The following is a 22,450-nucleotide window of genomic DNA, read 5'->3' as shown; positions in this document are numbered from 1 at the left end:
TCAGGTCAGGTGCTGCATAGTAGGCTATTCATAAATGATCTGTCTGGACAGGGTAGGGTTTAGTAACTTTGTTACTCTATTTCAACTTCCTAATGTAGCCTACCTACATTCAAACCACTCCAAACAACTGCATAGTATCAGATGTTCTTGTACAATTGGTAAAAGTTTGCATACTGTGCATTTCATATTTTCCACTAGGACTACTGCAGCTGCTATTTATTAAAGGTATGATTCAGTATTTTCCTGAATACACATTTATACACTTAATTTCCACGTTTTCTCACACTCATAATGCAATTTATACTTAATATTATAGAGGCATGGACAATTTTGTGGAAACATTTAACTTAACAAAAAGTAGCCTAAGCCTTTTTACTACAAATGTTGAGCAACATTCTTATGTGGCTTCTTACCAATGTGGGGCAGTTAAACCCTGACTGGAAGGATTAAATAGAAGCACATGATGATTCAACCCGTGATTTTCACTTGAAACAGACCTCATTCCACGGACTAAATTAATGAATTTTCCTTTCTTTTCTCCCCTGACACCGTAGCCTGCTTCTTTCCATCGAGTCCATGATGGCATCCCCAAGGCTGGAGACGTTCTGCTGCCCAAACCGAGACGCATCGACCGAATTTGTCATTACTTTTCAGCCCCTCTTCTTTGGCGCCATTTGCATCGGTAGCGCAAGTTTAAGTTTGATATTTTCTATTTTACAAATTTTGCCCAAACGTAGGGGTTACAGGCGCCTTGGACAGTACCCTCTTCCCAAACCAGCGTCTTCGTCGAGAATATTGTTTATCATCAGCATATGTGATGTACTGGGATGTGCAGGTAAGGCTATGTCCCGTTACTTTTCATGAACACCTTTCGCGTCACAGTCGATACCATGGAGAATTTAATCAAAGTTGTAGGCGTACACCACGTTTGTAATTGTGTCCCTCTACTTTACTGTACAATTTTAGATTGTTTATCACAGTTTATGACAATGGAACCAGATATTGTAGCTAGTGAAATACAATTTATGCAATAGGCATTTTGCAGGCCAATAGGTCTCACATATCATCAGTCAAAGAATGGATTGTTAGCCTACTAGCTTGATTTTATAACAGGCCTGGGGGTCTCACTGCAATCATTACACAAGGACTAAGAGGAGAATGTGTATGTGGAGGAGCAACGGATACACACACAATTGTGATTGTGATACAGCCTGGAATTGAACCAGGGTCTGTAGTGACGCCTCTAGCACTGATATGCAGCGCCACTCGGGAGCCCCCCTCATTGACATCTTGTAAAACAGATCTTTATATGATGGTCAAATGTTTTGAGAGGTCTTGTTGTGTTTGTCTCCTCTAGGTATCATAGTGAGGTCATCCATCTGGCTGGGCCTGCCCAACCTTGTCAGGGGGATCAATGTGGCCAACAACAGCGACATGTGGCCAGAGGTGTTCTGTGTCGGCAGTGCAGTATGTATGATAGATGTTTTCTTGACCATGTAACCTAACCAAGAAAACCGTCTGACCTAGCAGAGGAGACAAATATGAGCTCAGCAAATATACAGTACTGGGAGTAGCAGGCTAGCAGATGCTATGATCTTACATTTGAACAGTCACTTGCATGACAAAATGGTGGTTAAAGTGATACTTCGGGATTTTGGCAATGAGGCCCTTTATCTACTTTCCCAGAGTCAGATGAACTTGTGGATACCATTTTTATGTCTCTGGGTCCAGTATGAAGGAAGTTAGAAGTAGCATGCTAGCAGATACCCATAGACTTCCAGTCATTGTGCTAACGCTAGTTAATTGCCTCACGAAACTACCTCTAACTTCCTTCATACCTAAAGCTTAAAGAAGTTATAACAACCATCTCACTGCACACAGCAGAGGGTGTTGAGGAGAGTCAGGCGTGTTGAACCAACACCTTTATTTAGAGCAGGTATTCCCAAACTGGGGGTATGTGCAATGCCGTTGGGGGTACGCCAAATAAAAATGTGATTCACATTTTTTTAAATTATTTTAAAAATAAAATAAATTCTTCACATTTTCAAACAGTTCATTTATATTTTCCAACGGGGCTATACATTTGGGTGAGGTTTTTTTCTCGCCTGAGTCGCCTCGTTTCACTACCAAAAATAAAATTCAACCATCTAGTGTTCATCGAAATAACAACACAATGTCAAATACAGGTAGCCTAGTCAAATAATTAACATCCAATCACATTAACTGTTACTCTCTCGCGGGAATTCCACTAACGGTCCGTATGTACCCGGGAAAGCACCGAACAACAGACAGCGACGTTGGACCATCGAAGAGGGGTAAATATGATGGGAACTACATTGATTTGGGGTTCTCTTATGTTGGGAGTAGTGCCTTTCCTCAGCCACAGTGTGTTATATGTGCAAAATTACTATCTCACAACACGATGAAACCTTCACTCTTCTGCAGACATTTAGAAACAAAACATGCCAATTTGAAAAATAAGCCACGGGAGTATTTTGAGCGAGAATTAAGATGACTTTCAAGTAGTAAGACGTATAAAAGCAACATATACCATTAATAAGAAGGGGCTAGAAGCGTCTTATATGGTGAGCTACCAAGTGGCTAGGATAGGCAAGCCCCATACTATTGTGGAGGACTTAATTCTGCCACGGATATGGCTGGGACAATGCTGGGTGAAAAGGCCCCAAAAACTATACAGACAATGCCTCCATCAAACAACACTGTTTCACGACGCATCAGTGACATGGCAGGACACGTTTTGAAACAATTACTCCTTCGCATTACAAGCCAGTGAATTATATGCATTACAGCTGGATGAGTCAACAGACGTGGCGGTCCTGGCACAGCTCCTGGTATATGTCCGTTATGTTTATGGGGGGTCAATTAAGGAAGACATCCTCTTCTGCAGTACTGCACAGCTTTGTGACATCAAATGGACTTTGGTGGTCAAGATGTGTTTGTATCTGTACTGATGCCGCAAAAGCCATGACAGGGAGACATAGTGGAGTGGTAACGTGCGCGCAAGCAGTTGTTCCCGACGCCACTTGGGTACACTGCAGCATCCACAGAGAGGTTCTTGCTGCCAAAGGAATGCCTGACAGCTTGAAAGACGTTTTGGACACTACAGTGGAAATGGTTAACTTTGTTTAAGCATGGCCCCTGAACTCTTGTGCAGCGACCATGAACTCTTTGGCAGCGACCATGTAACGCTTTCACAACATATAGAAGTGCGCTGGTTATTAAGGGGCAAAGTATTGACATGTTGTTTTTTTAAATTGAGAGACGAGCTTTAACTTGTCTTTACTGACCATAATTTTCACTTGTCTGACCGCTTGCATGATGACGAGTTTCTCACACGACTGGCCTATCTGGGTGATGTTTTTTCTCGCCTGAATGATCTGAATCTAGGATTACAGGGACTCTGCGCAACTATATTCAATGTGCGGGACAAAATTGAGGCTATGATTAAGAAGTTGGAGCTCTTCTCTGTCTGCATTAACAATCATTGTATGATTTTTTTGTGTGCAAATGAACTGAAGTTTACGGACAATGTCAAATGTGATATAGCGAAGCATCTGAGTGAGTTCAAATCAAATCAAATTCTATTGGTCACATACACATTGTTAGCAGATGTTAATGCGAGTGTAGCGAAATGCTTGTGCTTCTAGTTCCGACCATGCAGTAATATCTAACAAGTAATCTAACAATTTCACAACAACTACCTTATACACACAATTATAATGGAATGAATAAGGATATGTACATATAAATATATGGATGAGCGATGGCCGAACGGCATAGGCAAGATGCAGTAGATGGTATAGAGTACAGTATATACATATGAGATGAGTAATGTAGGGTATGTAAACGTTATATAAAGTGGCATTGTTTAAAGTGACTAGTGATACATTACATTTTTTATTATTAAAGTGGCTAGAGATTTGAGTCAGTATGTTGGCAGCAGCCACTCAATGTTAGTGATGGCTGTTTAACAGTCTGATGGCCTTGAGATAGAAGCTGTTTTTCAGTCTCTCGGTCCCAGCTTTGATGCACCTGTACTGACCTCGCCTTCTGGATGATAGCGGGGTGAACAGGTAGTGGCTCGGGTGGTTGTTGTCCTTGATGATCTTTTTGGCCTTCCTGTGATATCGGGTGGTATAGGTGTCTTGGAGGGCAGGTAGTTTGCCCCCGGTGATGCGCTGTGCAGACCTCAATACCCTCTGGAGAGCCTTGCGGTTGTGGGCAGAACAGTTGCCGTACCAGGCGGTGATACAGCCCGACAGGATGCTCCCGATTGTGCATCTGTAAAAGTTTGAGTGTTTTTGGTGACAAGCCAAATTTCTTCAGCCTCCTGAGGTTGAAGAGGCGCTGTTGCGTTGCTGCGCCTTCTTCACCACGCTGTCTGTGTGGGTGGACCATTTCAGTTTGGCCATGATATGTACGCCGAGGAACTTAAAACTTTCCACCATCTCCACTACTGTCCCATCGATGTGGATAGGGGGGTGCTCCCTCTGCTGTTTCCTGAAGTCCACAATCATCTCCTTTGTTTTGTTGACGTTGAGTGTGAGGTTATTTTTCTGACACCACACTCCGAGGGCCCTCACCTCCTCCCTGTAGGCCATCTCATCGTTGTAATCAAGCCTACCACTGTAGTGTCGTCTGCAAACTTGATGATTGAGTTGGAGGCGTGCATGGCCACGCAGTCATGGGTGAACAGGGAGTACTAGGAGAGGGCTGAGAACACACCCTTGTGGGGCCCCAGTGTTGAGGATCAGCGGGGTGGAGATGTTGTTTCCTACCCTCACCACCTGGGGGCGGCCCGTCAAAAAGTCCAGGACCCAGTTGCACAGGGCGGGGTCGAGACCCAGGGTCTCGAGCTTAATGACGGGGTTGGAGAGCACAATGGTGTTAAATGCTGAGCTGCAGTCGATGAACAGCATTCTTACATAGGTATTCCTCTTGTCCAGATGGGTTAGGTGTGCAGTGTGATTGCGATTGCGTCGTCTGTGGATCTATTGGGCGGTGAGCAAATTGGAGTGGGTCTAGGGTGTCAGGTAGGGTGGAGGTGATATGATCCTTGACTAGTCTCTCAAAGCACTTCATGATGGCGGAAGTGAGTGCTACGGGGCGATAGTCGTTTAGCTCAGTTGCCTTCGCTTTCTTGGGAACAGGAACAATGGTGTTCCTCTTGAAGCATGTGGGAACAGCAGACTGGGATAGGGATTGATTGAATATGTCCGTAAACACACCAGCCAACTGGTCTGCACATGCTCTGAGGACGCGGCTAGGGATGCTGTCTGGGCCGGCAGCCTTGCGAGGGTTAACACGTTTAAATGTTTTACTCACGTTAGCTGCGGTGAAGGAGAGTCTGCAGGTTTTGGTAGCGGGCCGTGTCGGTGACACTGTATTGTTATCAAAGCGAGCAAAGAAGTTGTTTAGTTTGTCTGGGAGCAAGACATCGAGGTCCGCGACGGGGCTGGTTTTCTTTTTGTAGTCTGTGATTAACTGTAGACCCTGCCACATTCCTCTCGTTTTTGAGCCGTTGAATTGCGACTCTACTTTGTCTCTATACTGACGCTTAGCTTGTTTGATTGCCTTGCGGAGGGAATAGCTACACTGTTTGTATTCGGTCATATTTCCGGTCGCCTTTCCCTGATTAAAAGCAGTGGTTCACGCTTTCAGTTTTGCGCGAATGCTGCCATCAATCCATGGTTTCTGGTTGGGGAAGGTTTTAATAGTCGCTGTTGGTACAACATCACCGATGCACTTGCTAATAAACCGAATCAGCGTATACATCAATGTTGTTGTTCAACGCTATCCGGAACATATCCCAGTCCACGTGATCGAAGCAATCTTGAAGCGTGGAATCAGATTGGTCAGACCAGCGTTGAACAGACCTGAGCCCGGGCGTTTATAGAGCACGGGCTGTTATAGTTTCTGTTTATAGGCTGGGATCAACAAAATGGAGTCGTGGTCAGATTTGCCGAAAGGAGGGTGAGGGGCGACTTTGTATGCGTCACGGAAGTTAGAGTAACAATGATCCAGAATTTTCCCAGCCCGGGTCGCGCATTCGATATCATCAAATCATATCAAGTTTATTTTATATAGCCCTTCGTACATCAGCTAATATCTCGAAGTGCTGTACAGAAACCCAGCCTAAAACCCCAAACAGCAAGCAATGCAGGTGTAGAAGCACGGTGGCTAGGAAAAACTCCCTAGAAAGGCCAAAATCTAGGAAGAAACCTAGATAGGAACCAGGCTATGAGGGGTGGCCAGTCCTCTTCTGGCTGTGCCGGGTGGAGATTATAACAGAACATGGCCAAGATGTTCAAATGTTCATAAATGACCAGCATGGTCAAATAATAATCAGGAGTAAATGTCAGTTGGCTTTTCATAGCCGATCATTAAGAGTATCGCTACCGCTCCTGCGGTCTCTAGAGAGTTGAAAACAGCAGGTCTGGGACAGGTAGCACGTCCGGTGGACAGGTCAGGGTTCCATAGCCGCAGGCAGAACAGTTGAAACTGGAACAGCAGCAAGGCCAGGTGGACTGGGGACAGCAAGGAGTCATCATGCCCGGTAGTCCTGACGTATGGTCCTAGGGCTCAGGTTCTCCGAGAGAGAGAAAGAAAGAGAGGAGGAGAGAATTAGAGAGAGCATACTTAAATTCACACAGGACACTGGATAAGACAGGAGAAGTACTCCAGGTATAACCAACTGACCCTAGCCCCCCGACACATAAACTACTGCAGCATAAATACTGGAGGCTGAGACAGGAGGGGTCAGGAGACACTGTGGCCCCATCCGATGATACCCCCGGACAGGGCCAAACAGGAAGGATATAACCCCACCCACTTTGCCAAAGCACAGCCCCCGCACCACTAGAGGGATACCGTCAACCACCAACTTACAGTCCTGAGACAAGGCCGAGTATAGCCCACAAAGATCTCCACCACAGCACAAACCAAGGGGGGGCGCCAACCCAGACAGGAAGATCACGTCAGTAACTCAACCCACTCAAGTGACGCACCCCTCCTAGGGACGGCATGAAAGAGCACCAGTAAGCCAGTGACTCAGGCCCTGTAATAGGGTTAGAGGCAGAGGATCCCAGTGGATCCCAGTGGATATGCTGATAAAATTTAGGGAGCCTTGTGTTCAGATTAGCTTCAGTTGGGTGCGCAATTACGCAGGTACTTTCCCGAAACGGATGACACAAACAACTGGATTCATTATCCATTTCATGCACTGCCTCCAGTCCACTTACCGATATCTGAACCGGAGAGCCTCATCAAAATTGCAACAAGCGGTTCTGTGAAAATTGAATTTAATCAGAAGCCACTGCCAGATTTCTGGATTGGGCTGCGCTCAGAGTATCCTGCCTTCGCAAATCGCTCTGTTAAGACACTGCTGCCCTTTGCAACCACGTACCTATGTGAGAGTGGATTCTCGGCCCTCACTAGCATGAAAACTAAATACAGGCACAGACTGTGTGTGGGAAATTATTTAAGACTGAGACTCTCTCCAATACAACCCAATATTGCAATGTAATATACCTACATGTAATATACATACCTAGTACCTACATTCAAGCACACCCTTCTCATTGACGTGGTGACTTATTCACTTTTTCACAACTAAAGTTTTATATGTAAGATGGCTAAATAAAGAGCAAAATGATTGATTATTATTATTTTATTATTTGTGCCCTGGTCCTATAAGAGCTCTTTGTCACTTCCCATGAGCCGGGTTGTGACAAACTCACTCATTCTTATGTTTAATAAATGTATTGTATAGTCTGTGTGTGTAGCAGGCTTACAATGATGGCAAAAAACAACATTTGAGAGTGCGCTGACCCTGGTGCTAGAGGGTGTACGCAGGTGAAGGTTGAATGTTTGAAGGGGTACGGGACTATAAAAAGTTTGGGAACCACTGATTTAGAGCATGTGAAATTCCCAGAATAAGTAAATTACTCCGCAGGGAGCATTTAGCAACCTTGATCCAGTTTTTGGGCTTGAACACACTGACTGACATTTGCTGAGATGGTCATGTATACATGTAACTCTTAATGCATATGGAGACACATACATAGGCTTATTTGAAATAAAAGAGATTAGACCTACATTAGTTTGTTACATTAAAAAACTATCTAGTTACTTATTCAGGAGAGATTCTAAACCATGTTTATAATCCTGTATGATGCTCGATGAAGTATTGTTTATATACAGTGTGTTGTTCTGATGTTGAATCTGGTTTTGTGTTCCCCAGATGTGGATCCAGCTGTTCTTCAGTGCATCTTTCTGGTGGACCTTCTGTTACGCTGTGGACGTCTTCCTGGTGGTCAGAAGATCTGCAGGAATCAGGTAGTCTATACTCTCCTCCTGCCATCTATCACCTTCTGCTATATCACTTCTATATCAAATCTGTTCTCTCTCAATCAAACTCTTGACTATGTCTCCAATTGGGGGAAAGTACTATAGCCTCTGATGTGCGCTATCATCAATATAATATCTGTAATCTTTCAATATAATATAGCTACAACTCCTCAATATAGAACTCCTGTCTTTCCAGTTGGGGAAAAGTACTACAGCCTCTGATGTAACGCAAAACCAAATATTGTGTTGAATTATTAATACTGGCCTAATGATATGCCACTTCCATTAGAAAGCGGATGTGTAAATCTGCTCTTCGGTTCTGATACCACTTCTCTCTGGGCTTTACCATGTATCTCATATGTAATCAGTGAAATATTGTGTGCAGTATACTATGTGTCTGTTGAAATCTCTGCCTGGCTCATGACGTGATGTGTGTCTTGTTGTTCCGTCAGTACCATCATCCTCTATCACATGATCACATGGGGTCTGGCTGTGTTGCTGTGTGTGGAGGGTGTGGCTATGCTCTACTACCCATCCATCTCCAGGTATGTCAACAGCTTCCCACTGGGCACAGATGTCAATTCAACATCTATTTCACATTGGTTCAACGTCATTTTATTGAAATGAAGTGGAAACAATGTTGATTCAACCAGTGTGTGCCCAGTGGGTTGGCTTTGTCTGTGTCTATGACATAACATTTGTGTTGTTCTGAAATGCACTGAAAATGTAGACTTGCGACTGTTTACTGTACTGCTGACTGTCAACATACTGGGATGAGTGAGCATTGTCTCAGAATACATGATGATGAGGAATGTATGATATTGTGCTAACTGGTATGGGTTATACAGTGAAGAACACAATGTTTTGCTTTTGTTCTTGATGTTAGACCAGTTTTCTGTGCATTCCAAGACCTGTGCAGTGCTGGCAGTCAATAGCCATATTGTAGTTTAAATGCCTGATGATTGTGGTGTGCAAACCCAACATTTCTCTCTCTACTGATTATCCTGTGATCCTTCCTCCCTGCTTGGAGGAAACGTGCATGGTTGTGTGATGTGCAGTGCATTTCTCTCAGTGTGCTCTCTTGTGTTGCAGCTGTGAAAATGGCCTGCAGCATGCCATTCCTCACTACATTACTACCTACGCTCCTCTAATGCTGGTGCTTATAGTCAACCCTACACTGTTCGCCAGGACTGTGTCTGCAGGTCAGTTCACCCTGCCCCTCCGGCCCAAGCTCTTTATGATACAGAGCCCTGAACAGGCATTATGCTTCCAAAATGGCACCCTATTCCCTATTTAGTGCACTACTTTTTACCAGGGCCCAGCACACTCATATCAGATATTCCATACAGAGATAAATACTAACAGCTCTATTGTATTGAACTGTATAGGGCTACAGAAATGTGTTTTATCTCTAAACGTTTTAATCTTTCATACCTATTCTTTTTCAAAATAAAGGTTTTGTGATGACCATCAAAATAGAAAGAAAGGAAAGGAAGTGAACGTTTGTATTTTCCATTCAGTGACAGCATTATTGAAGGGACGACAAGGGATCTACACAGAAAACGAGAGACGCCTGGGAACAGAGATAAAAATGCGCTTCTTCAAAATCATGCTGGTCTTCTTTATTTGGTAAGACCAGAATATTGCATTTCATTGTTGTATACACAGTACACAGTATGCAATTTCTCCTGTGTTCTGTTGTATTGTGTTGTATTGTGTTCTGTTGTATTGTCAGCCAAACAGCATACAAATAGCTTGATGGCAAGTGGAATGGTTATGGAGGAATCTACAGTACCAGTCCAAAGTTTTGGATACACCTACTCATTCAAGAGTTTTTCTTTATTTTACTATTTTTTACGTTGAAGAATAATAGTGGAGACATCAAAACGATGAAATAACAGACGTGGAATAATGTAGTAACCAAAAAAGTGTTAAACAATTCAAAATATATTTGAGATTTTTCTAGTAGCCACCCTTTGCCTTGATAACAGCTTTGCACAATCTTGTCATTCTCTCAACCAGCTTCATGAGTAATGCTTTTCCAACAGTCTTGAAGGAGTTCCCACATATGCTGAGCACTTGTTGGCTGCTTTTCCTTCACTCTGCGGTCCAACTCATCCCAAACCATCTCAATTGGGTTGAGGTTGGGGGATTGTTGAAGCCAGGTCATCTGATGCAGCACTCCATCACTCTCCTTATTGGTCAAATAGCCCTTACACAGCCTGGAGGTGTGTTTTGGGTCATTGTCCTGTTGAAAAACCAATGATAGTCCCACTAAGGGCAAACCAGATGGGATGGTGTATCGCTGCAGAATACTGTGGTAGCCATGCAGGTTAAGTGTGCCTTGAATTCTAAATAAATCAGCGACAGTGTCACCAGCAAAGCACCCCCACACCATCACACCTCCTCCTTCATGCTTCATGGGAACCACACATGCAGAGATCATCCATTCACCTACTTTGCATCTCGCAAAGACACGGTGGTTGGAACCAAAAATCTCAAATTTGGACTCATCAGACCTTAGGACAGATTTCCACCTGTCTAATGTCCATTGCTCGTGTTTCTTGGCCCAAGCAAGTCTCTTCTTATTAGTGGTTTCTTTGCAGCATTTCGACCATGAAGGCCAGATTCATGCAGTCTCCTCTGAACAGTTGATGTTGAGATGTGTCTGTTACTTGAATTCTGTGAAACATTTATTTGGGCTGCAGTCTGAGGTGCAGTTAACTCTAATGAACTTATCCTCTGCAGCATAGGTAACTCTGGGTATTCCTTTCCTGTGGCGGTCTTCATTAGAGCCAGTTTCATCATAGCACTTGATGGTTTTTGCGACTGCACTTGAAGAAACTTTCAAAGTTCTTGAAATATTCCGGATTGACTGACCTTCATGTCTTAAAGTAGTGATGGACTGTTATTTCTCTTTTCTTATTTGAGCTGTTCTTGCCATAATATGGACTTGGTCTTTTACCAAATAGGGCTATCTTCTGTATTACACCTCTACATTGTCACAACACAACTTCTTGGCTCAAATGCATTAAGAAGGAAAGAAATTAACAATTAACAGGCACACCTGTTAATTGAAATTCATTCCAGGTGACTACCTCATGAAGCTGGTTAAGAGAATGCCAAGCGTGTGCAAAGTTGTCATCAAGGCAAAGGGCGGCTACTTTGAAAAATCTGAAATATATTTTGATTTGTTTAACACTTTGTTGGTTACTACATGATTCCAAATGTGTTATTTCATCATTTTGATGTCTTCACTATTATTCTACAATGTAGAAAATAGTCAAATTAAAGAAAAACCCTTGAATGAGTAGGTTTGTCCAAACTTTTGACTGGTACTGTATATTACAGCTCTTGGCAACAAAGTCACGTTAAATTTGATTAAGGCAACTGTCCTTCCTGACTGTCTTTCATAAAGTCCATGACTTTACTCAGAGAGGTCATACTTATAATGCTGTAGTGTAAATCCATGTATTTCTAAAAAAAACACTTTCAGAACATTACGAAGACCCGCAGAGGCCCCTTGGAATCTAATATCCAAGTTTCCAAATGGAATAACTGGCACTTCAACTGATTTTTTACTAAACTTTTAATCAATTACTTTTGTAGGTAGCCCTGGGTGAATCTGTCCAGTCAGCAATGGAACAAAACATTAGCACTATTAAAAATAAGCCTCAGTAGAAGAGGTGTCCTCCATGTTCAACATTTATTGAGTATCAGACCACTACTCATTCTCTAATCGACAATAGATCTTAAGACAAATCCCTCTAAAACATTCTGTATGCTTTCCTGCCATTAATGTACAATACCTGTATCATAATTCCCACTTTTCAGCTGGCTTCCCAACATCATCAATGAGAGCCTGCTGTTTTACCTGGAGATGCAGACGGACATAAAACCCAGTGACCTGAAAAATATACGAAACACAGCCATCATCACTTGGTTTATCATGGTGGGTTCACTTTGAATCCATTTTGATTATAGTAAACGATCTTAGCCAAAAGCGTTTGTTTGTGTAGCAAACTTGTCCAGCACCAATGTTAGTGTGTTACACTGAAGGCTCAGGTTTGTTCATACCTGATGGTTTCTGTGTTCTACTGTTTCAAGGGGATCCTGAACCCCATGTCAGGCTTCCTCAACACGTTGGCCTTCCATGGCTGGACGGGCTTTGACGTGGACTGCAGCCTGCAGAGGAGAAGGGAGCTGGCCTGGGATTCAGCCTCCACCTCGGCGGCTAACGTGGGGGGCTACAACCCCATCGTGGGCTCCACCCTGCTCTACCAGAGCCACGTCCAGGAGGCCAAGAACATGACTGGCAAGAACATCAAGGGCAATGGGCAGCCAGCCTCCGACGCCATCAGCATCCTATCAGAAGGTATTGGGCATACATGGCTGCAGAGCAGGGAGAATGGCAATGGTAACTCCCGAGCGTATCAGGGCTGGTGAAACCGGTAATACCCACACTGGTCAGCATCATCTAGATTCTACTGTGCATGGTGCTGCCAATAAAGCTGCTCTTGGTCTGTTTCATATTATACCACTGTGGGTTTGGTTTTAGATTATAAAGTTATAGATGGCTTCAGACCCATAGGAAATGTGCCTCACTCACCAGGCAAAGGTTCCCTTAGTAAAGCCAGTTTTGATAATATAATACTGTCAGACATTGTCCCCAGGATCAGCTTAGATGATTTCTTGTAGAGGATGATGGTCTGAGCCAGGAGAACTTACCAGGGACAAAAGGATTTGGTTCTTATCAAGAAATGACATTTACAGTGCCCTCAAAGTATTCACATCCTTTGACTTTTTCCAATTGTTGTTGTGTTACAGACTGCATTGGAAATTGATTAAATTAAGCTTTTGTGTCACTAGCCTAAACACGTAATGTAAAAGTGGAATGATGTTTTACTTTTTTTTTTAAACAATTTAATTAAAAAGCTTAAATGTCTTGAGTCAATAAGTATTCAACCCCTTTGTTATGGCATGTTTAAATAAGTTCAGGAGTAAAGATTTACTTAACAAGAACTCACTCTGTGTGCAATAATAGTCTTTAACATGATTTTTAAATGACTACGTAAACTCTATACTTCACACATACAGTTACTGTATCTTTAAGGTCAGTTGAGCAGTGAATTTCAAATGCAGATTCAACCACAAAACCAAGGCCAGGGATGTTTTCCAATGCCTCGCAAAGAAGGGCACCTATTGGGTAGGCCATCATTGTAAATAAGAATTTGTTCTTAACTGACTTGCCTAGTTAAATAAAGGTTAAATATAAAAATATATATAAAATATTGGTAGATGGGTAAAAAAACTAAACAGACATTGAATATCCCTTTGAGCAAGGTGAAGTTATTAATTACACTTTTGATGGTGTATCAATACACCCAGTCACGACAAAGATACAGGAGTCCTTCCTAACTCAGTTGATTGTGAGGAAGGAAGCCGCTCAGAGATTTCACCACCTAAATGACAGAGTGAAAAGAAGTACAGAATACAAATGTTCCAAAACATGCATCCTGTTTGCAATAAGGCATGAAATTAAAACTGCAAAAAAAAATGGCAAAGAAATTCACTTTATGTCCTGAATACAAACAGTTATGTTTGGGGCAAATTTAGCACAACACATCAGTGAGTACCACTCTTCATATTTTCAAGCATGGTGGTGGCTGCATCATGTTATGGGTATGCTTGTCATTGGCAAGGACTAGTGAGTTTTTTAGGATAAAAAGAAACGGAATAGAGCTAAGCACAGACAAAATCATAGAGGATAACCTGCTACCTGGTTTCCAACAGACACTGGGAGAAAAATTCACCTTTCAGCAGGACAATAACCTAAAACACAAGGACAAATATACAATACAATGTGTGATAAATGCCTTGTTTGCTATTAAACCTGTTAGGCATATATCATGGTTGCAAGGCATATGAACTAAGGCTGAGACACTAAAAAGACACAGTGGCAGAAAAAATTCAACTTTGTAAAGTATATTGCAGGTAACAAACAGTTACATGACCTACAGTATGGTCAATAAAGTTAATGTTTCCGACAATTTCGGGCTACTAAACAACTATTGATTAAGAACCACAGAGAAATACTGCAGGTCGCAAACACTACTATTCCAGCACCATTTCAACTTCAACATCATATCACCTATGATTACTCTAATACACTGACAACTTAAAGATACTGAAAACAATTTAGTCCAATCAACATAAGCTAAATGTGATGTGGCTGGCCATGGTTCTGATTTGTGTGTGTGTTCATGCAAGCAGAAAAAAACATTTTGACTAACCCTACTTGTAGAGAAATGCCAATGCCAACCTCCTCTTTTTCATGTTGATGAAACAGTCTATGACTCTACCATACAGTACACGCTTCAGTTTTTTGTTGTCCTAGGCAACCTGGCTAAAATTCTTGCTCGCTAGCCTAATTTCCTTTCATGGGCAACCTTAGCTAGTTAACATTAGCTTTCTACATCTAGCTACATATTGACCTTCCTTCATCTCAGTCCAGGGGAACAATGTATTTTATGGTTGGATCAAAATCGCAGTTATAATTATTAACCAGTATAGAGATTAAATTAAAACCATAAGACCAAATCCCTATCCCCATACATGGCTAATTTAGGAAAAGGACAATTTTTGCTAGCTAGCTAGCCACCGGAAGACAACACACAACAAGATGCAACAATTCAAGTTGTTTCTATCGATGACGTATTTCTCTGTGATAGTAGTGAAGCCAAATCCAAACTGGTTTCCCTTTACACTTTCTTTTGGCGTACCAGGACCATTCACAGTTCAGCTCACTCAGTTTAGCTCAACGCTGATTGGCTATTATTTTAAACTTTTTCAATCAAGGAAGGCCAAATGTTCACTGGCTTCCCTTGTATTCAATGCTTTGGGCGGCAATAATGTCATAATCTTTTTGACCAGACAGCATCAGATGGATGGCTACACATACAGAGACAGAGGGGCACTGTTTCGCTCACTTGGATGCTTTCTCCAGTGAGATTCAATTCGCAAGATGCTGAATGTAAGAAAATTATGAAAACACAAAAAACATACACTTTTTTCTTAGTCCATTTTTTGGGGAAGTCTGGCTTCCCTTGGCAGCCATGAATACACACCACTGTTCCTGAGTGGCCTAGTAACAGTTTTGGCTTGGTTCAGAACTTTTGTGAAACATCACAGTTAAAAATATATGGCAAATAAAGATAACTATTGTAAAATAGATTGTGTCCGTAAAATTGATATAGTATAAGCTGGAAGTAGATGCCTAAGTGTTGTTGTTCATTAGTTTACTCCAATTAGGGGAGGGGTGGTAGGGTTCTGCGAAAATAATATAGGAAAATATATTTTTAAAAGATGTGGATATATGTGTACTGTATGTATGTATGTATGTATACTGTATGTATGTATATATTTGTAAAGTTTTCAGACCCCTTGACCTTTTCCACATTTTATTACGTTACAGCCATATTCTAAAATTGATTAAATTGTTTTTTCCTCATCAATCTTCACACAATACCCCATAATGACAAAGCAAAAACAGGTTTTTAGAAATGTTTGCAAATGTATTACATATAAAAAATGTTAATACTACATTTACATAAGTATTCAGACCCTACTTAGTACTTTGTTGAAGCACCTTTGGCAGCTATTACAGCCTTGAGTCTTCTTGGGTATGACGCTAAAAGCTTGGCACACCTGTATTTGGGGAGTTTCTCCCATTCTTTTCTGCAGATCCTCTCAACCTCTGTCAGGTTGGATGGGTAGCGTCACTGCACAGCTTTTTTCAGGTCTCTCCAGAGATGTTCGATCAGGTTCAAGTCCGGGCTCTGGCTGTGCCACTCAAGGACATTCAGAGACTTGTCCTGAAGCCACTCCTGTGTTGTCTTGGCTGTGTGCTTAGTGTCGTTGTCCTATTGGAAGGTGAACCTTCGCCCCCAGTCTGATGTCCTGAGCGCTCTGGAGTGGGTTTTCATCAAGGATCTCACTGTACATTTCTCCGTTCATCTTTCCCTCGATCCTGACTAGTCTCCCAGTCCCTGCCTCTGAAAAACATCCCCATAGCATGATGCTGCCACCACCATGCTTCACCTGGTTTTCTCCAGACGTGACGCTTGGCATTCAGGCCAAAGAGTTCAATCTTTAGTGTCATCAGACCAGAGAATCTTGTTTCTCATGGTCAGAGTCCTTCAGGTGCCTTTTGGCAACTCCAAGTGGGCCTTTTACTGAGGAGCGGCTTCTGTCTGACCACTCTACCATAAAGGCCTGATCGGTGGAGTGCTGCAGAGATGGTTGTCTTCTGGAAGGTTCTCCCAACTCCACAGAGGAACTCTGTCAGAGTGACCATCGGGTTCTTGGTTACCTCCCTGATCAAGGTTCTTCTCACCCAATTGGCCAGACAGCCAGATCTAGAAAGAGTCTTAGGGGTTCCAAACTTCTTCCATTTAAGAATGATGGAGGCCACTGTGTTCTTGGGGACCATCAATGCTGCAGAAATTTTTTGGTACCCTTCCCCAGATCTGTGCCTCGACATTTGTAAAAACCTGTTTTCGCTTTGTCATTATGGGGTATTGTTTGTAGATCGATGAGGATTTTATTTATTTTATTCATTTTTGAATAAGGCTGTAATGTAAACATTTTTGGAGAAAGTCAAGGGGTCTGAATCCTTCCCGAAAGCACTGTATAGAGTATTTCTAAAAACATAATTTCACTGTCATTATGGGGTATTGTGTGTAGATGTTTGAGAAAAAATATTTTTTTATCAATTTTGAATTGAAGCTGTAACACAGCATAATGTGGAATAAGTCAAAGGGTATGAATACTTTGAAGGCACTGTACTGTTTTTGTAGTATAGCAGAACATGTATTGAACAGGGATGTGCTGCTGTATATCTTAAGTCCATAATGTCAAATATTGAAAATGTTCTACTATTTAAACAGACTTAGTGAGTTGTTTGTGTGCACAATCTCAAGATAATGTACACCGATATTGAATGTTTTTGATTGATGGTCAGGATCCCTGGCAGTCATCCTAACTTTTAAATGAAAACCCCTTAAGAAATAAAGAAACATTTAAGGCTTTAGTGTTTCCTGTTTATGAATATGGCTCTGCATATTTTAATAGATTTTTTATAAAATAAAAATATGTAAATCATGACTTTCAAGGATAGTAAATCCAATGTGAATTAAGTTTCAATATAGAGTTGAGGTGAAAATTATTAGGCTTGACTTTTTCTTCTTTTTTTTTTTTTAAACAATAGGATCCAAATATTTGAACCCATAACAACACATGCAAATAGAGTCCTGTCAAAACTATTCTAAAATTCCCAAAATACATTTGTCAATCATTTGAAACATATGCCAGATATATTTGTATGAAGTTGTTGTGCATGCCTTGAATGAAGAGAGCAGCAGCAGAGGACATATGATAATTTTAGGCACTTGGGAGTTATGATTTGAAGTGTAAGAGAAGGGATATATTGTATATACCCACTTAACTCAGTCATCTCCCCTATCCCCTATTTTGTCTTGCTAGGTTCAGAGTCTAGTACAATTGAAATCGACATTTCCACTGAGCACCAAGACTATGAGGATATAGACGCAGATGGAGAATCATTGGGGAGTTCTGCAAGGCACTAGCTGGAGCCACAAGCTGCTGCATCACCTGCTGCCAGCCTCCACTATGCATCTTGTTTTGTCTCTCCCCCACTGAGTTTTAGACCCTGTTCCCATCCGCTGTTTGAAAACCCTCAACTCAGACACCTCTTTAGATCCAACAGCAGTGTTAAAAATGATCTGTCTACCTGTACCATTTCAGTTATTTCGCTCTTAAGAACTGCCATTTAATTACTGCTGTAGCACAGTCATAGGTTTGACGTTGTCACAGAACAACATGACACATTTGGCCACCAGTCTGCTCCTCATGTCGTGATGATACATAGCAGGACCAGTTATTTTGTCTCAGCACTGAACACACACAGCCCTCTTAAATCGCCATTTGCTAAAGACAGTGTGGTGTTACATTATTGAACTATCACCTGTACAGTAATGGAATAGTCCCCAAGGCTACCTTATATTCCTGCTTTAGCAAACTGGCTCAAATTAAGATCTTACATCTGTATTACTGCCCTTTAAATGTGCCTTACTTATTACTGCAGAAGCATGTATGCCTATATGACTTGTTCACATAATTAGCCCCCAAAAGCATAAAATAAAGGGAATATCTTTCCTGAGATGCTATTTAGGGGAAAACAATTTGTTGTTAAGGTTTTTAACATTACATTTTTTACATTGCACTTTGATTCTATTTTATACTGTATTAAACATCAAGCAATTGTTGAGGTTTTGTGGTGTTATCTTTAACCCAAATTGAAGCAGGGTTTCAGTGCATTGTCATTTCAAGTTTGATAATGTATCACAAGCTAAATGATAACATTAAATATCTCCCACAGTGCTACACTAAGTGTCTACTTCATCATTATGCACATGACCATAGTAATGCTATACATTCTGCTGCATAAGTGGGAAAAAAACAATACAAGAAACAGACGCTGTGTTTTCTCATATCAAAATAGAGTGATTTATTTGAGACATTGAGTGTGAATTCATTGTTTAGTCTTGGAAACAGATGACCATATCCTAGACTGGGGTAGGAGAGAGATCGCTGTCAGTCACAGCACTTTATTCCACACTGGGCTTCTCAACATGCCAAGATGGCCACCAACCATAGCCCGATTCTCAGTCTGACACAGACAATATTGGCTCTCAGCAAAAAAACATCAAACGCCCGATTATTTATTTATTTATATAAAAAAATGAAATAAAATGCTGGCCTTCCTCTTTCAGCGCAAATCCAAACAAAAGCTGAGCCTACCTTCTGAAAAAGTGCTCTAAAAATGAGCTTGACTGAAAGAATGGACCAGAAAAAAAAGGCATTCTCAAAGTGGTGGCTTGTTAGTTTGAAAAGACCGTCACGTTAGACCACGATAAGTACAAGTAGACATACTGCACACAATTAAAGCTAAATCCATCATACAGGCAAGTCAAATAATAAGTCCAATCTGACCAATTAGATCAGGCGGTGGCAATGTCGGTACCTCAACCCAACTCAACCAATCACAGCTTAGAAGCTACAACAGGACTTCCACTTGACCAATCAGAGCCTGGTTGATCAGTCAGCATGTAACCTGGGTTTCCACCAGAACGATCACGCTGCCAAACAAAGGAGTACTGTAAGAAAAGCTCAGTAGATGACTAGTGATGACACTTTGCTACTAAAGCAACATTAAGACGACACGATACAAATTTTCACAGCATCCTCTCCTTCTCAGTCAACATGCTCTCTGTCTGTTCTGATTTCCATTTCAATGGTTGTCATTAGGGCAGAATACAGTCAGGTCCTGTTTCACATCCCAGACCTGAGCCAGGGGTAACCACAACAAAACAGGTAGAGCCTACAGAATGTAACATCCCATCTTTATCCCATTCATCACTACCCATGCATTGTCCATGTAGTTACGTTGAGGCACAGATCTCCATGGCTTAAAGTGTAAAGAGCCATCAGTGAAATGACTACAGTCCACTTCAGCGCCACCTGACTTAACACACCAACCTGATACACACATAATTGGCAGAATAAAATAACATACATGGTAACAAAAGAAACATCTATCTGACATGCATTAAATTTAAATCAGGGTCTTGTAACTGAGTATCAGCAAAGAAAAGATGTGATAGCTCTAGCCAGTATTGAGCGTCTAGAAGATTACGTTAAAGTGTACTGAATATAAACATATATACACAGTATAGAAGTCTGTGTATTTTTCTAATTTACATATCTTTACATTCATTAAATGTACATCCAGAAGGGAGAATATATGCTTAGAAACCACGTTCTTTTGCATATTTTCTTTTTAAAGTGAATTAAATGTCATTCAAACTTAGAGAAGTTAAATTTGGCAGTTTGGTGATTTTGGTTGACCTTGATGTTATTAAATGCGAGCACAGAACTACCTCATAGCGGCACCTTTTTTAACTCTGACTTTCAGAAGTCCGTTTGTAAAACATCTGCAAGAAGTACTGTTTAAACAGGAACTATTCTCCACTGAGGACAATTTAAACATCACATAATTTGAGAATGCCAGTGCAGCAATAACAATCTCACTCTCCTCATGTCTCCCATATTGTATCTCAACTCAGGACACCATAGGGCTAACATGTGCTTAGATAAGTTCTAAAACACAACCTTTCTCTCACAATTTCATCTCAAACACACCCAAAACACCAGTCTGTCTCTCCTCACACCTCTTCCTGTACAAACCCTCTTCCTCATGATTCAGACCCTAGCCAGATAACAGCAGGGCCGCTGGCCACGAGGCAGGTCATCATTTCACTTCCTCTTTAGGCACCTTTTAAAACATGGCTGAACAAAATAAATTGGATTTAGTCCAGTATGTTAATTAACCCAGGAAATGTTCTTTGTGGTTTTAAACAGGAGACACAAATCCACAAACTGAGGATTGCCTCTGCCATTAAGTAGGTTGTGGTTGTTAAAAGGTCTCCTGTGTCCGCCCTATGAGGATGTCCTCCATGTTGCCAGGCTTGCTTTGAGATATGAGAGTGTTTGCTGATGGCAGGGTCTAACTTCAAAGTCACTGCCAGGATGCTATTTTCTGAGATCAAGAACACATACCTGGAGGGCAAAGATAACATGATTAATAATACATATTATGGTTCGGATTATTTTGGTTCCTCTCCATGCACTTCTGAAAGCATTGGTCCCGAGACTAAAGCATTAGGGGCTTTGCTTTTATTCACTTTGGTTAAAAGGGATACTTTGGGATTTTGCAAATGAGGCAATTTATCTACTTCCCCAGTCAGATGAACTCATAGATACCATTTTGATGACTCTGCGTACAGTTTGAAGGAAGTTGCTAACTAGTGCTAGTGCAATTGCTAACTACCGTTAGCACAATGACTGGAAGTCTATGGGTACTTGCTAGAATGCTAGTAGATGCTCATAGACTTCCAGTAATTGCGCTAACGCTAGTTTTTTATTTTATTTTTTCTTCTTTTTTCTCTTGGGGGGGGGGGGGGGGGTGGATCAGCTTAATATTGCGGAAAGAATGTTGCTTCCAATGTAATTGTCTGCATCATTTCCAATCCCCCATATTTTTTGGGGTAAATATATATATCCATTCACGTATGCATACATATACACATATATACATACACATACCTACATAGACATACATACTTTTTTTTAAAGAGTATACCTTTATTATTATTCCCCGCAAACCCTACCACCGATCCCCCAATTGGAGTAAACTGATAAACATTTCTGTTTTTACCTTCAATTTATACATCTTATACACATTTTACAGACACAGTCTACTTTATAATAGTTCTCTCTTGTTTGTTCTTAGTCCTTCCTCTATTTCTGTTGTCCATCCAGTTTGATTTCCACTAGTAACTGTGCTATTTCACAATAGCTCCGCACCTATACACATTTCACAGATCCCGTATGCCCTATATTGTTTATCTTGTTATTAGTCCCACCCTTCAGCTCCACTCAACCCCTCCCATCTATCTTCCAACATCATCCATTTCGGATTTTTATTTGCCATATATTTTTCAACTGTGCTGTGATGCTTCACAAAAGATTTGAATCTTCCTATTCTCATAGCTTCCACGGATTGTAAATTAAAAACGCTAGTTAGCATTGGCTCACAAAACTTTAACTTCCTTCATACTGGACACAGAGACATAAAATGGTATCCACAAAATTAATCTGATTCTGGGGAAGTAGATAAAGAGCCTCATTGCCAAAATCCCGAAGTATCACTTTAACATCCAGAAACGTGTGATTGACCGTGCTTGCATAAATGAAAGAAAAAAGATCATTGCAAATGATATACAGCTTGATTCACATAATATAATCCAATTCAACTAAAATATATGACAACTTACTGATCCATCAGAAGCGCTAGCACCAACTTTGTCTCCTGTGCTGTTCCAGCACACCTCGAAAATCCCTCCTGTCCCCCTGTAGCTATGCACCAAGGCTCCAGTCT

The 22,450-nt window shown here is 41.4% G+C and overlaps 2 protein-coding genes across 2 annotated transcripts in view; one reads left to right on the top strand and one right to left on the bottom strand.

Annotated features, from left to right (window-relative positions):
• The first annotated feature begins 126 nt into the window (after window positions 1-126).
• Window positions 127-18,836, top strand: LOC129816849 (G-protein coupled receptor 143-like). Its single transcript, XM_055871777.1, has 10 exons — window positions 127-225; window positions 555-835; window positions 1,358-1,467; window positions 8,264-8,358; window positions 8,823-8,915; window positions 9,463-9,572; window positions 9,891-9,999; window positions 12,205-12,322; window positions 12,478-12,745; window positions 17,914-18,836. Exons 2-10 carry the CDS (start codon window positions 577-579, stop codon window positions 18,015-18,017), a joined length of 1,266 nt encoding a protein of 421 aa, XP_055727752.1. The 5' UTR covers window positions 127-225; window positions 555-576; the 3' UTR covers window positions 18,018-18,836.
• Window positions 18,837-18,928: 92 nt separating this feature from the next.
• The window catches only part of LOC129816848 (F-box-like/WD repeat-containing protein TBL1X), a 40,870-nt gene continuing 37,348 nt past the window's right edge, over window positions 18,929-22,450 (bottom strand). The window contains exons 14-15 of the mRNA XM_055871776.1: window positions 22,347-22,448; window positions 18,929-21,069 (exon numbers count right to left, since the gene is read on the bottom strand). Coding sequence (XP_055727751.1) covers window positions 21,043-21,069; window positions 22,347-22,448 — 129 coding nt within the window. The 3' untranslated portion in view covers window positions 18,929-21,042. The remainder of the gene's footprint in view (window positions 21,070-22,346; window positions 22,449-22,450) is intronic.

The sequence above is a fragment of the Salvelinus fontinalis genome, chromosome 19 (genome assembly GCF_029448725.1).
Source record: "Salvelinus fontinalis isolate EN_2023a chromosome 19, ASM2944872v1, whole genome shotgun sequence".
NCBI classification, from domain to species: domain Eukaryota; kingdom Metazoa; phylum Chordata; class Actinopteri; order Salmoniformes; family Salmonidae; genus Salvelinus; species Salvelinus fontinalis.
This window is presented reverse-complemented; position numbering and strand designations above follow the sequence as displayed.

Excerpts from the sequence above, each read along its gene's own strand:
- LOC129816849 (XM_055871777.1), top strand. The coding sequence starts at position 577 with ATGATGGCATCCCCAAGGCTGGAGACGTTCTGCTGCCCAAACCGAGAC. Across the intron at positions 836-1,357 it reads TGATGTACTGGGATGTGCAG|GTATCATAGTGAGGTCATCC; the intron begins GTAAGGCTATGT and ends TGTCTCCTCTAG. Across the intron at positions 10,000-12,204 it reads ATGCTGGTCTTCTTTATTTG|CTGGCTTCCCAACATCATCA; the intron begins GTAAGACCAGAA and ends CCCACTTTTCAG.